Here is a 16182-nt window from a genome sequence, read left to right as displayed (position 1 = left end):
ACATTCATTGGATATGAGCAATTGCACGCTCTGACTGGCTACTCCACTACTAGGCTATCAACTCAGACTGTGAGTAGAGAAAAACAAAATGGTGGAGCATTTTGCTAAACCAATGGAGGGCAAAATACAAACTCTACTACACGAAAACAAAACCCCCAAAAAATGCAAAAAAAAAAAAAAAAAGCAACAAAATATGGAATGAAAGTATTTGATAGTAAGAACACATCGGGGGTTTTTTTCCCAAGAGTTATTATAGCAGCATTTTTTACAAATTTCTACTGTCATTTAATCGGTTTGTTTATGTGTCCACTAAGCAGAAATTATATTGTCGAACATTTTGTACAAAGTTTTTCTTTATCGAATTTGCAAAAAATAATGCTCTGTTTCTCAAAATCCAGCGAATGTAGATATAATAAAACAATTATTCCACTCAAATCTTGTTGTATATGGCTTATAGCCTACTCAGCGCTACGCGCCTCATCGGCTATCAGCTCATGTATGACTCAATTTCGTGGAATAATTGTTAATTATTAGCAAATGTTTAAGCACACTATTTCAATGGAAAACCCGGAAATCATATGACTATCCTATCTCTCCCATCTGTTAACACCTGACTACATCTTACTTTAAGCTACATCTAAAACCTACTGCATGAGTACAAAGCTAAATGATACACAACCCCTCGATAATCATCTGCACATCACTAATACTTGATATTTCAGAAACAGTCCTTTAGTCCTACATGCTAACCTTGTCCTGTCAATTTGGAGACTGATGACACTGCTTTTACACAGGCACTTGCACCAGAACAAGTTGCCCCGACACAACTGCCCATCTAAACACATTTTGTTCTGGGCGCAACTTGTTCCCACTTACCATCTAAAACACAACTGGTGACAAGTGGGAGGGCTTACGCATGCGAGGTAGCATTCATCTGGGTCATTTATCATTTGGACAAGACCGCTTCATGGCAAATTCAGTGGTCAGTTCTTCTCGAGTGCTTTTCCTTGTCAAACTTCTCTGCCTTTAAACAATGGAGTCAAGTGATTCCCAAGCCAACTGCAGTGATAACTGGACTAAAGAAGAAATTCTTACCCTCACCCAATTGTGGGGGAGATGCAGATACCCTGTTGGATTTGGAGAAATCGGGCCGCAATAAGCCGATTTGCCGCCGAATCACCAAGTGTTTAAACAGAAACAAGCAGAGGGAGGACAATAAAGCAAGTTCAAAAACAAGCTTCAGCTAACAGTTCAGATAACTTGTGTTTACCTGTCTAACCTCCAGTTTGCTACCAACAGTGTGAGCGTGTAAACACGAAGGAAAGTTGGCGCAACTTGTTCCAGCTGCCCATGTAAAAGCAGCTTTAGAAAGTCAATACACACTTAATATTATATTTCCATTCATTATCTATAGTCACTTATCCTTCTTACTGTGAGGCGACAGTGCTAACCACTATACCACCGTGCCACCTGATATTACATTTGATGATTCAAAATGTATTTTCCATCATATTTGATCATCTTTTATTCTTAAACCAAATGTTATTTGTACATTTGTTACTTTATTCTTTTCCCCCTCACACTATTATTCTTCCAGCAAAAATGCTGTCACCTTGAACAGGAAACCTTACTACCTGTTACACAGTGGGAAACCCTTCATAAGGAAAACAACTGGCATGAACACTAAATTTGATTTGGGGCGCATCACTGGTTGGCACACAGTGGGAAGCCTAGTGTACAGGATGCACAAGAGGTGTGAGGATATCTTCATTCTTGACCTCTATATCATTTTTATTGCTTTGTCGTCATCTTATTATTTTCTTTTCATTACATATTTTTATTCAGTGTGTACAGAGCTTTGTAAACCTGTTATACTACAAGTGCTGCATATTTAAATTAATATTATTATTACTACAGTGTCTTGGAAAAGTATTCATCCCCCTTGCTGTTTGTCCTTTTTTTGCATTACAAGATGGAATTAAAGTGGCCTTTTGGAGGGTTAGCACAGTTTGGTTTACACAACATGCCTACAACTTTAAAGGTGCAAATTACTGTTTTATTGTGACACAAACAAGAAGATGAAAAAACAAATCTGGAGTGTGCATAGGTATTCACCCCCCCCCCCCCCCCCCAAAGTCAATACTTTGTAGAGCCACCTTTTACTGCAATTGCAGCTGCAAGTCTCTTGGGGTATTAGCTTAGCACATCTAGCCATTGGGATTTTTGCCCATTCCTCAAGGCAAAACTGCTCCAACTCCTTCAAGTTAGATGGATTGCGTTGGTGTACAGCAATCTTCAAGTTATGCCACAGATTCTCAAATGAATTGAAGTCTGGGCTTTGATTAGGCCATTCCAAGACATTGAAATGTTTCCCTTTAAACCACTCCAGTGTAGCTTTAGCAGTATGTTTAGGGTCATTGTCTTGCTGGAATGTGAAACTTTGTCCCAGTCTCAAACCTCTGGCTGACTCAAATAGGTTTTCCTCCAGAATTGCCCTGTAATTTTAGTCTCATCTGACAGAGAATCTTCTTCCATGTGTTTGGGGAGGCTGCCACATGCTGTTGGGCAAACTCCAAATGTGTTTTCTTAAGTAATGACTTTTCTGGCCACTCTTCCATAAAGCCCCACTCTGTGGAGTGTAGGGCTTAAAGTGGTTCTATGGACAGATACTCCCATCTCCGCTGTAGATCTTTGCAGCTCCTTCAAGCTCCTTAGTGTCTTTGTTGCATCTCTGATTAATACCCTCCTTGCCTGGTCTGTGAGTTTTGGTGAGCGGCCTTCTCGTCAGGTATGTAGTGATGACATATTCTTTCCCTTTTGGTATAATGGATTTAATGGTGCTCCATGGGATATTCAAAGTTTGGGATTTTTTTTTTATAACCCAACCCTGATCTATACTTCTTCACAACTTTGTCTCTGACCTGTTTGGAGTGCTCCTTGGTTTTCATGTTGCTTGCTTAGTAGTGTTGCAGGGTCAGGGTCCTTCCAGAACAGGTTGATTTATACAGACATCATGTGATGGATCATGTGACACTTTGATGGCACACAGGTGGATCTTAATCAACTAATTATGTGACTTATGAAGTGAATTGGTTGGACCAGCTCTTATTTAGGGGTTTCATACGAAAGGGGGTGAATACCTATGCACACTCCAGATTTCTGTTTTTTCATCTTAATATTATTGTTTGTGTCATAATGAAACACCAATTTGCACCTTTAAAGTGGGAGGCATGTTATGTAAATCAAATGGTGCTAACCCTCCAAAAATCAATTTTAATTCCATCTTGTAATGCAACAAAACAGGACAAACACCAAGGGGGATGAATACTTTTGCAAGACACTGTATTATCAGAAAAACAGGCATAGTTACCTGCAGAGGAGGACACAGAGGAAACAGCACCAGAGAGATTGGAGCCAAATGGATCCAGAGACAGCAGGTCATTGTTGGTCAGCCTCCTAATTAATAGAAATTGTCAATTAAAAATACTGGAACCACTGAAATTTCCATTTCTAGCTATGTTCATAATAGATGATTACACGCTGTAAAAATCCATCCATCCATCGTCTATACTGCTTACTCGTCAGGGTCGCGGGGGAAGCTGGAGCCAAACCCAGCTGACTTCAGGCAAGAGATGGAGTATACCTTGGGCAGGTTGCCAATCTACTGCAGGGCTAACACAGAGACAACCACCATTCACACTCACACCTATGGACAATTTAAAGTAGTCAATTGACCTAATCTGCATGTCTGGACAGTGGGAGGAAACCGGAACACCCGGAGGAAACCCAAGAAGGCATGGTGAGAACACAATGTTACAGTCCCTACCCCTTCACGTGGGCTATTATAGGACACTGCTTTAAACTTCAATAAGATAAAAGACAATAAATCTTGTTTCTGTGCATTTTAAATGTGATATATCCTTACTCTGTATATGATGCTTGCTGTGTTCTAGACCTTCCCAACTCATCACCTGAGGGAGAGAATGCATTCTAGTTAATAGGAGCACCAAAATTGTTTTATTTCCTCCCAAATGTCCACTTCAAGTCCTTTAAGCGCCATCCAGTTTAATCAAAATATGACAAGGAAAAAAAAGGTTTCATGAAGTCTGTCTTTAACTGTATTTTAAATGTTTCACTTTGACCAAAAGGCATTTTAATAAACTCAATTTTAAACATACCATATAATGGAAATCTATATTTACCTTGAAGAAACTAAAAATAGGAGTTCACTAAACATGACCCTCCACTGCAAACCAGTCAGAAGTCGCAAATCACGATTTTGAAATAAATGTGGAAATACATTATGTGGGACAAAATATAGTGGAATTTCAGATTTTGGCATAACATATAATGTCTACACTGTCATGTTTTGAATGAATTTTGCAGAAATTCATACCTTATGACCTTTAAAACATGCTTTTATTGAGATGAGGTACTCAAATCATGGCAGAAATTCATTGAAAAAAAGGGGGAAAAATAGGTGATCATATATTTCTAAGACTAATCCTCCATGTCTGGTATCAAAATATAGCAGAGATTTTGCACTCAGATTAGATCCAGTATTAATTAGATGTAATTTCAAAGAGTAGCTAATAAAATGGTACAAAACTGTGACAGTGGGAGGTATGGTTGAGCATCGGCTGTGAAAGGCAAGGAGTCAGGTTCAACCAGGAGGTAGCATGAGTTACACCTGTGTCTAATTACTGGCGGTTTATTAATGTGTATCTCTGTTTGTCTTTAAGATGGCCAGTAACAAGAGAGAGAGCTGAGTTCCCTCAACGTGTGTGATGTCTGTGCCTTAAAAGAATCCTCCAACAGATTTATTCTCAAACTTATTTTAAGTAAAAGTAGTTGCATATTTCAAAAATCAAGCTTTCATTTTCGGAGACCAAATAGTGTTCGAGAAAAATGAATTTTCTTTCAAATGCCAGATGGGCTTGACATACTCGATGACATCAGGTAGCGGTCGCTTGGGGCAACTTGGCTGTTTATATTCTCTGTTTACATCTTAGTTTTGCTAGTTTTACAAGTATTTTTACCAAATTTATTTTTTAAATAAGTATGCCTCATTATATAAATGCCACAATGATGCTAAAAAGAAAGCACAAGCTGGAACTAGACTGCATTTCCACAGAGAAAATGCAAAGTGTGTTCAGCTGTGTTCAGTGTTCAGCTGTGGCAAAGTGTCACCAACAGAAACTGGATCACACACGAGACCTCACGCTGCAAAATCTTTTTCACATGATCTACAGCCATGGTTCCCAACCTCGTCAGGTCAGCTAGTGGCTATATCTGAGTAATTCATCCCCATTCAGCCGCCCGAAGGAAAAAGCCCTGGGGTGCACGATTTTCCACTGCATGCTACATCGCCAAGCATTGGCCAGTTAAAAAAAATTTAATAATTTTTTTTTTTTAAAAGAAGCTTTTGGAAGACCTCAAAAACACCTTGTCAACTGTTCTTAAAGTTGTAAACTTTATGAAAGCTCACCCTTCTAATAAGAGACTTTTTGCCCAGCTGTGCGAGGAAGACACGCATCAAATACTACCGCTACACACAGAGGGTGTATACAGTGGTTGTCATGTGGACAAATCGCTTGTGCATTTTATGGAACTGCAAGAAAAAATAAAGGAATTCTTGCATGATCACAATCGACCACTGTGCGACTGATGCGTTTTGGATCAAAGTGCCAATGTGCCAAACACATTCACGCTCTACAATGAGACGAACACGTGGATGCAGGGACCTGAATCAAATGTCATTCAGTGCAAAGGCACTCTAGATGCTTGTGTGTGCAAACTGGAGTACAGAGCTGCAAACATGTCAAAAGGGGAGTTACAGCATTTTCTAATGCTGCTGAAGCAGTCTGATGGCACTGTGCATGCGTCTTTACGCGCAGAGTTTACCCAGCTCATGAATCTGCTCTGTGAGGAGGTTAAGAGATTTAACTCTCACGAAAAGAGACATAGTTAAATGTCCTTGCCGTTGTTATTTCTGTTTCTATTTTATACACCTGGTGACGAACAGAAGGAAAGAAAACTGTATAGATGCTGATATATATGAGAGTGAATCACTATTTTTCTTTTGTAATGAGGCAGGCCTACTCTGTCTGGTTGTTAAAGCATATATGTAGAGCCATGGCCTCACTTTCGTTTATAAATGCCCTGAGACCTCAAGAATGGCACAGGAAGAGTTTTAAGCACTAACAATAAATCTAATATAGTAATTTTTACGATTAAAGTGATTTATATAGGTAGCGGTCTGAATGAATGACCTTGACGTCCGTAATGTCACAACAGGAAGTGTATCGGTCTCATCGCCATTTCCACTATACTAAAAAACAGAGCTGACTGCAACTCCGATCCTCCATTTTGAGCTAATTTATCACCATGCCACGTAGATGTGTTTTTAGCCAGTGCAGCAACACGACAGAAGGTGGATTTATGTTGCATTCATGGCCCAAGAATGTTCAAACTGCAAAGATTTGGATGCGTTTTGCAAGAAGTGCATGGACACATTGGGCGCCTATGAAGTGGTCTCTCCTCTGCACATTTTACTGAAGACTCGTATGAAACCTCTGATCTGTTGAGGAGCGTTGGCTATAAGCCCGTATTGAAAGAGGGTGCAGTCCCAACAATTAAAGAAAAATAAAACAAGAAAAGGAAAGTATTTATTTTATTTTTTTAAAGTGAGTTCAGTTGCACCAGTCCTCCTGGAGCGTGAGCCGAAGGTTGTTGCTAAAACCCGGGACGGGACAGGACGGGGCATATCGCTCAGGCAGTGACCTCCCTGCGGTTGTTGCTGAAACCAGTAACCTCCCATTCCGTCCCAGGTTTTAGTAATTGCCTGAGCCGAGCAGTAATGGCAGAATACACAGTATGGAGAGAATGAGTGTAGTAGCTGTCTTATTTCTAAACTGGATATTATTGCCGTCTTGCCCTTACGTGGAAGAAGTGAATGAATGGAGAACTGAATGAACAACTGAAAGTCAGACTGTTTCAAAACAATCGGCCACAAGATCAGCCCTCAAGAAGCGAGAACACAGACGGGTAAGCTCTGACTCATTTGGATAAAAAAAAACAACAACAACAACAACAACAAAAACAACAGATTGTTTACCTGCATTTCCTGCATGTAACTTGTATTGTGTGTTTAAGTTAACGGTATAAGATTATTTAATTTGCTTCAGAATGTGATTGTCTCAGTTCATCTAATTATTTAATTAGCCTTTTATGTTTTATCAGTGAAAATGCATGCATGTACATGTATGTTGCATAAGTTATAACACCTATCCTGTTTTAATGAGAGTCAACCCACAATCAATGAAGTCAAATCAGTCTTAGTTGAGCAAGTCGGGAATGGTATTTCTTATTTTCACCATAAATTTTTATTTATATGACTTTGGTCTATAGCTGTAAAAGGCCTCGGCCTTAAAACCGGTTACCACAGTGACATCACGCACTCAGGCATGGCTAGCTCAGCGGGGTAGCTCAAATGGCAACTTTGCGGTCGATTTTAACTCAAAAAAATATATATTTTTATTCCCAATTATGCAGCACACAAGAGTCAAGGATGGAGATACTATCCACTCAGAAATTTATTTTAAAAAATAAAGGTTCTGTGTATCTGCTTTAAAGGAAAAAAGTTAAGCTCATGTTTGAAGTTTAAATGTTAAGCTCTCTTGAAGAAACAAATATTTTAATGTCCGTGCAGTCTTTTTTGTGAGATACACCTGATGACAAAAAGGAGGAAAGAAAAACATTTATCCATATACTATAGACTGTAAAACAAAGAGAATAGGAACAAAAACCTACAGCTGCTGTTTGTTTTTGAAAATAAAATTTTGTAATCAATCACTCTTCTTTTGGTGCATGTGTGCAGGCAGGGGTTGGGGGGACTGGCTTGTCTTGGACACAAGCAAGGGGGGCTTCAAGGAAAAAATGTTAAAATCTCGGTTTAAAATGGCTCAACTCGCAGCACGATACGACACTTCACACTCTAAAATCTTTTTTTTTTTACATGATCTACATGGTGCTGGATAGATTAACAGAGTGTGTGGCATGGTTTAAAACAGATTTTAGAGCATGAAGCGCACAGCTTGACATGACACCAAGTTTTTCTCCTGAAACTCCATTCATTTGAATAGGGAAAAAAATAAATGGAAGTCAAGTCAATGGGGGGAAAGGGATGAACAAAAAGAAAGGAAAAGATGAGTGCAGGTCAAAACCAATTGCATGTATGTGTCGGGGTAGCTGGCCTGAGGTATCACATGCATGTCCGAGCAGGACGATCTGATTTGTGAGCCCCATTCATTCTCTAAGGGAAAAAAATGACCGATAAACAAGAACGAGAGAACAGGTGCATCGATCCAAAAGCTGTATACAAGTGCACTGTGTGGCATGGTTCAGTCTGGATGTGTCAGAATTGGAAGAAGAAAAGGTGGCATGGTGGTGTAGTGGTTAGCACTGTCGCCTCACAGCAAGAAGGTTCTGGGTTCGAGCCCACTGGCTGAAGGGGGCCTTTGTGTGTGGAGATTGCATGTTCTCCCTGTGTCGGCATGGGTTTCCTCTGGGTGCTCTGGCTTCCCTCACAGTTCAAAAGACATGCGGTTAAGTTAACATGAGGCAGCCATTGCTTGAAGGTTGGGCTGAAGTGCCCTTGAGCAAGGCACCTAACCCCCAACTGCTCCTCAGGCACTGTAGCATAGCTGCCCACTGCTCTGGGTGTGTGTGCGCATGTGTGTGTTCACTGCTTCAGACGGGTTAAATGCAGAGGCATTTCACTGTGTGCTTAAAGTAATACAGACACCTAAATAAATTCACTCTTCCCTATGACTCTGTGAAAATAAAGATAGTTATGATGATTTTCACCCACAATACGATTGCAAATAATAAGCCCTTGATGGTAAAAAAGTGGAGAAAAAAAACCTCAAAAACCCCCAAACACCAAAGCAGCACGATCAAGCAGATGGGAACTGTGGTGCCTTGTTGTGATGTAGATCGGGGAATCTCCAGAAACTGGAGGTGCATGCACAGCATCTGAAGACAAGACTTTTAAACATAATTTTCCATCACTACCAAAGGAATTGCTGGGTTTCATGTGACGTCACATCTGCCTCATTAGTTATTCAAGACTTTAACTGGTGGTCTACCAAAGCTCAGGTGACAAAGTGTTTGTACAGAGGAGGTGCACTGAAAAATGAAAAATGTCTTATGCTTGCATCGCTTTAGGTTGTTAGAAATCGATCAAACCGTGAAACTGGAAAAAAAAAAAAGTTTTTTCAGGATTCCCCATGAACTAATAAAAAAAAAAAAAAAGGGTAAACAAACACAGGATTTCACAAAAAGACATCAAGAAATGTGGCTTTTGAACCTCTCACTGAAATCGAAGGGAGCTGAGTCAAAGCATGCTCGAGTTTGCAGTGATCACTTTGTGAAAGGTTCGCATATGTCGTTAGTGTTTTCCAAGTACTTTTCTTGCTATGCGTTCTTATTTTACGGTACTTTTTTTTTTTAGTCATGAAGCACTAAACTCCCCAGCTGTTTCTTTGTTTACTCCTCACAAAGTCCATATGCATGAAGGTCGCGACAAAATTCTTACCTAGCCATACAGTGTGCCGTGATTGCGTTAGTCTAAGATCCACTTCTTTAAAAGGGTTTCTGATGATCTTTGTAAATGAGTTACCTGAGAGATAAAAGCGAACACAAGTGAGAATCAAGTGAACTGTTTGTTTACACTTCAGCTTGCAGTGCTTCGTTGGGCGGCACGGTGGTGTAGTGGTTAGCACGGTCGCCTCACAGCAAGAAGGTTCCGGGTTCGAACCCAGCGGCCGGCGAGGGAGTTTGTATGTGTGGAGTTTGTGTGTTCTCCCCGTGTCTACGTGGGTTTCCTCCGGGTGCTCCGGTTTCCCCCACAATCCAAAGACATGCAGTTACTGTAGGTTGACGTGGGGCGGCCTTGGGCTGAGGTGCCCTTGAGCAAGGTACCTGACCCCTGACTGCTCCCCGGGCGCTCTGGTGTGGCTACCCACTGCTCTGAGTGTGTGTGTTCACTGCTTCAGATGGGTTAAATGCAGAGGATGAATTTCACTGTGCTTTAAGTGTGCATATGACGAATAAAGGGTTCTTAGTTCAAGACGTGAACGAAAAGCTTAAAAAAAACCATACATACATGGGCAAAAACAATACAGGATTCATTCGGCAGCGACCTGATACCAAGGTCCTTTACCCAGCCACATACAAAAAAAGTTGTAAACCTCCATACTCTTCCACGCTTTCATCTGTTTTGCGGTGTAGAAGGATGTCTGCAACACCAGATAGTTCGAGATGTCGGGGTACTCGGCTGAAGGGTAGTTTTCGAGATTGTATGACAAATCCTTCTTTCCCAGACTATAGAGGTCTATTCCATTGCACATAGCAATCTTCTGAATATATCTAAAGTGAGCAGTGGCTTCTAGATTACAAGCATACTCTGTTATCGCTAGTTGTTTGCACTACAGCAGCCTTTAGACCACCAGCTATTTAATTTCCAGTAAAACCGCTAAGAAAAGTCACGTGACTGAAACCCAGCAATGTGACAAGCCCAGTCACATCATAAGGTGGCAGTTTATTTAGAAATATTATGGTATTAATTCAGTATTCCTTTGTGGTACTTTACAATACTGAAAAGGTTTTAAATTAATACTGACACCTAAATAATTTCACTCTTCTCTATGACTCCATGAAAATAAAGCAATCTGGCAGACAGATGGCACACTCCATTGTACACATACTCCATTACTCTAGAGTGTTGAAAATGCTTGAAAACACTGACAAACACAGGTTTGAATAGTAGGCAGGTAATCTTGGGTAGCTCGGAAAATATTTTATTTTAGCCTTCAGGTAATAAAATAAGTAGAGTAGATCTACACTAGCACTGTTCAGGTACACTGGCTGCAGTCTAGTGACTACTTTCCACTACAATTGTCTACACCAGGGGTGTCAAACCTGATCCATAAAGGGCCTTGTGGCTGCAGGTTTTCATTCCAGCCATGCAGCAGCACACCTGACTTGGCTCATTCAATCAACTGAACTGTCTTCACACAGTCAAATACTTGCAGCCACACCCACCCTTGATTAAAGGGTGGGTGTGTCAGTTGATTGAATAAGCCAAATCAGGGTGCTGCTGCATGGCTGGAATGAAAACCTGCAGCCACATGGCCCTTTATGGATCAGGTTTGACACCCCTGGTCTACACCATGTCACACCTGCGTGCCGTGGCGCATGCATCAGACTGACTCTCAGGTATGCCCCGGACAGCGCGTGTGCCAAGAGGACTCTTGCGCGTGTACCGTAAACGACTCACACCCACACAGGATTGAGGCACAATCAGTGCACCTACTGTATATAAGGACCTGGAAAATAATCCTCCAGAAAGCCCAGAAGCAGCTTCTCAACGAGAGAGTGAGACAAGTACATTTCACCATCGATGCTCTCCAGAACAAGACTGAACTGATGTTTGAAGAATTGACAGTACTTCTTCCCAGTGAAGTTTTGGAACAAGTCTCTGAGTTCGCTGAGAAGGCACAGATTTCACAACATACCAAAGGCAAGGAACGACAGATGCGTAAATTTCAAACTTTGCTGTCTAAAACCACCTCCTCCAGCAAGACAGAAGTGCTGACTTGGAGGAAGAAATCTGACCAGGCTACACAACCGGACATAGAAGAGATATGGGTGAAGAACTTATCCGACAGGGTACTCACCCAACCAGAGAAAGATGTTCTATCCAAGGGACTTAACTTTGCAGTTTCACCAGAGCGGATACCAGTGGTAGACCTCATCACAGCCACAGAGTCAGCCATCAGAAACAACAATCTGACCAACACAGAGGCAGAACAACTTAGACTAAAGATATCAGCTGCTCTGTCCAGTGCGAAAGCACCCCCCTCCAACCTCACCATCCAAGAAAGGAGGGCTCTTACATTGCTTCAAAGAGACCGGAACATCACCATCCTTCCTGCTGACAAAGGGAGATGCACAGTGTTGCTAAACACAGCGGACTACCACTCCAGGATGACCAGTCTCCTCAGCGACACTACCACCTATGAAACCTTGAGGCGGGACCCCACAAGGTGTTACAAAAAGAAAGTTGTTAGCTGCCTGCAACAACTAGAGAAGGACCAAGCCATCAACCGATCTCTGTACTACAGATTGTACCCTGGGGAAGCCGTTCCTCTCATATACGGACTTCCCAAGATTCACAAGGAAGGAGCTTCACTCAGACCTATCATCAGCAGTATAAACTCGGTTACTTACAACATTGCCAAACACCTGGCCACCATCCTGGCTCCTCTCGTTGGGAATATGCCACATCACGTCAAAAACTCCCAAGATTTTGCTACTAAAGCTGCAGACCTCAAACTAGACGCAGATGAAACCATGGTTTCCTACGACGTCACTTCTCTGTTCACCTGCATTCCCACCACAGAAGCAGTTGAAACTGTTAGAAAACGACTCCTTCGAGACAGCACCTTATTGGATAGAACAAGCCTCACCACGGACCAGATTTGCACCCTGCTTGACCTCTGCCTGACTACCACTTATTTCCAGTTTAATGAAAGTTTCTACAGACAGAAGCATGGATGTGCCATGGGCTCACCGGTATCCCCTATTGTGGCCAATCTTTACATGGAGGAAGTGGAACATAAAGCTTTGACCACTTTTTCAGGAGTTGCTCCCAGCCACTGGTTCAGATATGTGGATGACACCTGGGTTAAAATCAAAACCCACGAGGTGGAAGCCTTCTCTAAGCACATCAATGCAGTGGATATTAACATCAACTTCACTCGGGAGGACGTCAGTGGGAATAATCTAGCCTTCTTGGATTGTGATGTACACATTAGACAAGACAGAAGCCTGAGCCAGGATCGTTGGTATGAGTGAGGAGTTAAAGAAGCCATTTTTGTCAACCTGGAACGGCCATCACTGAACAGAGGTGGGGGTCTAAGACATCATTTATCAGCCACCTACAATGCAGTCCTTGGCACACTTCCCAGATAACTGAATGCACACCAAAACCCAGCTGTTTTCAGTGACTCACAGGAGGACAGAGAGAATCAGCATTCCATTGATCACCCTAATGGGCAATCCATTGATCATCCTAACGACTCTCGAGGCCATTCACAACCAGCCCCCAGTTGATCCACACCAACAGGATGACTCAATGACACCTTAGATGAGCTTTTCATCCATGAGAGGATAAATACCTGATGCTCCCTACCAGTCAGATAGAACTGAAGAAGCCTTTCGGATGAGAGGTGAAACGTCTTCAAGAATCTTCAAGCAAGTCCAGTTGCTCTCTTTTACCACCCACAGTTTACCATGACCTGGATGACTGAGAATCTTCATAGACATCATGAAGTTCTGAGTTGCTTACACATTACCAAGCCTTAGTTCCTGTTTGCTTCTCTTGGTTTCCGATCCTTGATTTCCTGTTTATCAAGTTCATTTCCTGCCTAGCCTTTGATAGTCTGTCTGTGCCTCGCTCGACTGACTGCCTGTTTCACCATTTCTCGATTTATGCTTGCTGATTCGGATTGTTTTCCTGTTTTCACTTTTCTTAATAATAAACTATCTTCTGCACTTACATCAGTCTTCCACCCATTCCTGACAGAATGCTTTGCCCACCTGACACACTAAGCGACATATCTCTGTGCCACACTGTGCTTTTGGGAGGTCGGTATTCAGTAGGCAATTGCCAAATTAGAACAAAAACAATGATTTTATTATCTTGGCCCAAGTTATAACAAAATGTCATGATCCACCCCAGACTTCCACTCTGGAGATTTACTATCTCCCAGTTCAGCGCAATCCGGATCCAGGACGGGACTTCCATCTTGCCGGCATTCACTTCCTGGTCTGCTCTGCTGTGTATAAATAGGCCGTTCTCAGAAGGGGACTTTGCCAGAACGTCTTGTCTGTTTCTCACGTCGTCTCTGTGCCATTTTTTGCTTCCTGGATTTTTGCTCTCCGTTTTGCCTAGTCTTAGCCACAGTTCTTTGCACTCACGTTTTGTCAGTGTTTCATGTTTTTTGCACCATGTTTTTTTGTCTCCAGTTTTTGTCAGAACTATTTTCATGTTTTTTCGTATTAGCACTTTGTCTTTGTCTGTTGTCTGGATCATTTTTGCTATTTTTGTTCATTGACTCTTTTTGGACTTAAATTAAATCAGTTTTTATTCATTGGATTTTCTGGTTTGTGTTCTGCTATTGGATCCTAACTCACCACATCTTGCCACCCTTAACACAAAATGGACTGAGACAAGTTGGAAAGCTGTCCTTTGGTCTGACGATTCAAAATTTGAAGTTCATTTTAGAAATTATGGACACCGCATCCTCTGGGCTAAAGAGGAGAAGGATCTTCTGGCTTTATCAGCACACAGTTCAAAAGCCAGTATCTGTGATGCTGGGGTGCATTAGGGCAAATGGCATGAGTAGCTTGCACATCTGGAAAGGCCCCATTAGTATGGAGGTGAATAGTATGGGTGCTGTATGAGACGGCTGCCTCTCCAGTAGCTCTGTAGTTTTTAGCTCTTAAAACCTCTTTTTTTTCCACGTTTTTACTTTTTTGCTCTTCTTACAGAGACATAGCGTGTTTAACTATATAACATGGATATATTTAACTTTAACACGCAACCAGGAGCCAGTTTTCTCACTTATTCGAGAGAGGAGCTGCTGTCCCTGAAAACAAATGGGACGAGCCGGGATACGACACCCCATCCCGGCGGAGCTGAGGAGGAAACCCAGGGGCTGCAAAGCTGGAGCTAAGCTAAAGGCTAGGCTAGCGGACAACCGGCGGCGCTACAAACCATCCATTCCCTCCATTATTATGGGGAAAGTGAACTCGCTGCCGAATAAAGTCGACGAGCTTTCTGCTCTGAACAACCAGCGGATTTATCGGGAGAGCAGCTTGTTTATCTTTAAGGAGACATGGCTAACACCCCTTGTACCGGATGCTAACATGGACCTGCGGGGATTCACTGCTGTGAAAGCCGACAGAGACACTAACACATGCGGGAAAAGCAAAGGTGGGGAACTCATCATTTATGTCAACAACCGCTGGTGTAACCCGGGACATATCTCCGTAAAAACAGTTTTATGTTGCCCGGACTTGGAGCTGCTAGCTGTTAGCCTGCGGCCATATTATCTGCCAAGGGAGTTCAGTCACGTGATCACCATCTGTGTTTACATCCCTCTGAAGGCAGATGCAGCCACTGCATGCGAGAGGATTCACTCTGTCACAGCAAGGCTGCAGACACAGCACCCTGAGGCATTTATGATCATTTCTGGGGACTTTAATCATGCTACTTTGGACTCTACTTTGGCTGCTTTTTACCAGGCTATGGATTGTCCAACAAGGAACAACAGGACAATTGCAGGGGTGATAGCGTTCCGGCGCCGCGCCGGATTTCCGGTGTACCGTGGCTGGGGGAAAAAAAAAAATCTAGTTCGCCCATTGTCCTGTGTCATTCTGAGATGCGCAGATAGACAGTAAAGGGAATTCGCATGATATGGAACTAGTGGGAAAAAAGTGCCGTCACGGCACGAATTAGACTAATTTGTGCCGTGACGGCACTTTTTTCCCACTAGTTCCATATCATGCGAATTCCCTTTACTGTCTATCTGCGCATCTCAGAATGACACAGGACAATGGGCGAACTAGATTTTTTTTTTTTCCCCAGCCACGGTACGCCGGAAATCCGGCGCGGCGCCGGAACGCTATCACCCCTGCAATTGACTTGCTGTATGCTAATGTAAGGGATGCATACAGAGCCACACCCCTCCCCCCACTAGGGAAGTCTGACCACAACCTGGTTTGTCTACAGCCGAAGTATACCCCCCTGGTTCAAAGGCAGCCTGCAACAACTAGCTCCATCAGGAGGTGGTCCCCTGAAATGGAAGATGCCCTCAGAGACTGCTATGACATCACAGACTGGGATGTACTGCTTAGCCCACACTGTGAGGACATAGAGGGGCTGACACACTGTCTGACAGATTACATCAACTTCTGTGCAGACATGGTCTCCCCCGCTAAGACTGTACGGTGTTACCCTAATAACAAGCCATGGGTAACACAGGAAGTCAAAACTGTCCTCAACAGGAAGAAGGCCGCCTTCAGGAGCAGGGATAGGGAGGCGATGAAAGC

The 16182-nt window shown here is 42.5% G+C and overlaps 1 protein-coding gene across 6 annotated transcripts in view; it reads right to left on the bottom strand.

The window, feature by feature from the left end:
- The window catches only part of fcho2 (FCH and mu domain containing endocytic adaptor 2), a 369466-nt gene that overhangs the window by 34771 nt on the left and 318513 nt on the right, over positions 1 to 16182 (bottom strand). For all 6 annotated transcript variants that reach the window (XM_060913479.1, XM_060913478.1, XM_060913480.1 and 3 more), the window contains 2 exons: positions 3926 to 3971; positions 3371 to 3456 (listed from right to left, as the gene is read on the bottom strand). In XM_060913479.1, coding sequence (XP_060769462.1) covers positions 3371 to 3456; positions 3926 to 3971 — 132 coding nt within the window. The remainder of the gene's footprint in view (positions 1 to 3370; positions 3457 to 3925; positions 3972 to 16182) is intronic.

Source organism: Neoarius graeffei, chromosome 28 (assembly GCF_027579695.1).
Source record: "Neoarius graeffei isolate fNeoGra1 chromosome 28, fNeoGra1.pri, whole genome shotgun sequence".
In the NCBI taxonomy this organism is placed as follows: Eukaryota; Metazoa; Chordata; class Actinopteri; order Siluriformes; family Ariidae; genus Neoarius; species Neoarius graeffei.
Note: the sequence above shows the minus strand (reverse complement) of the source record. Positions and strands in the feature narration are given on the sequence as shown.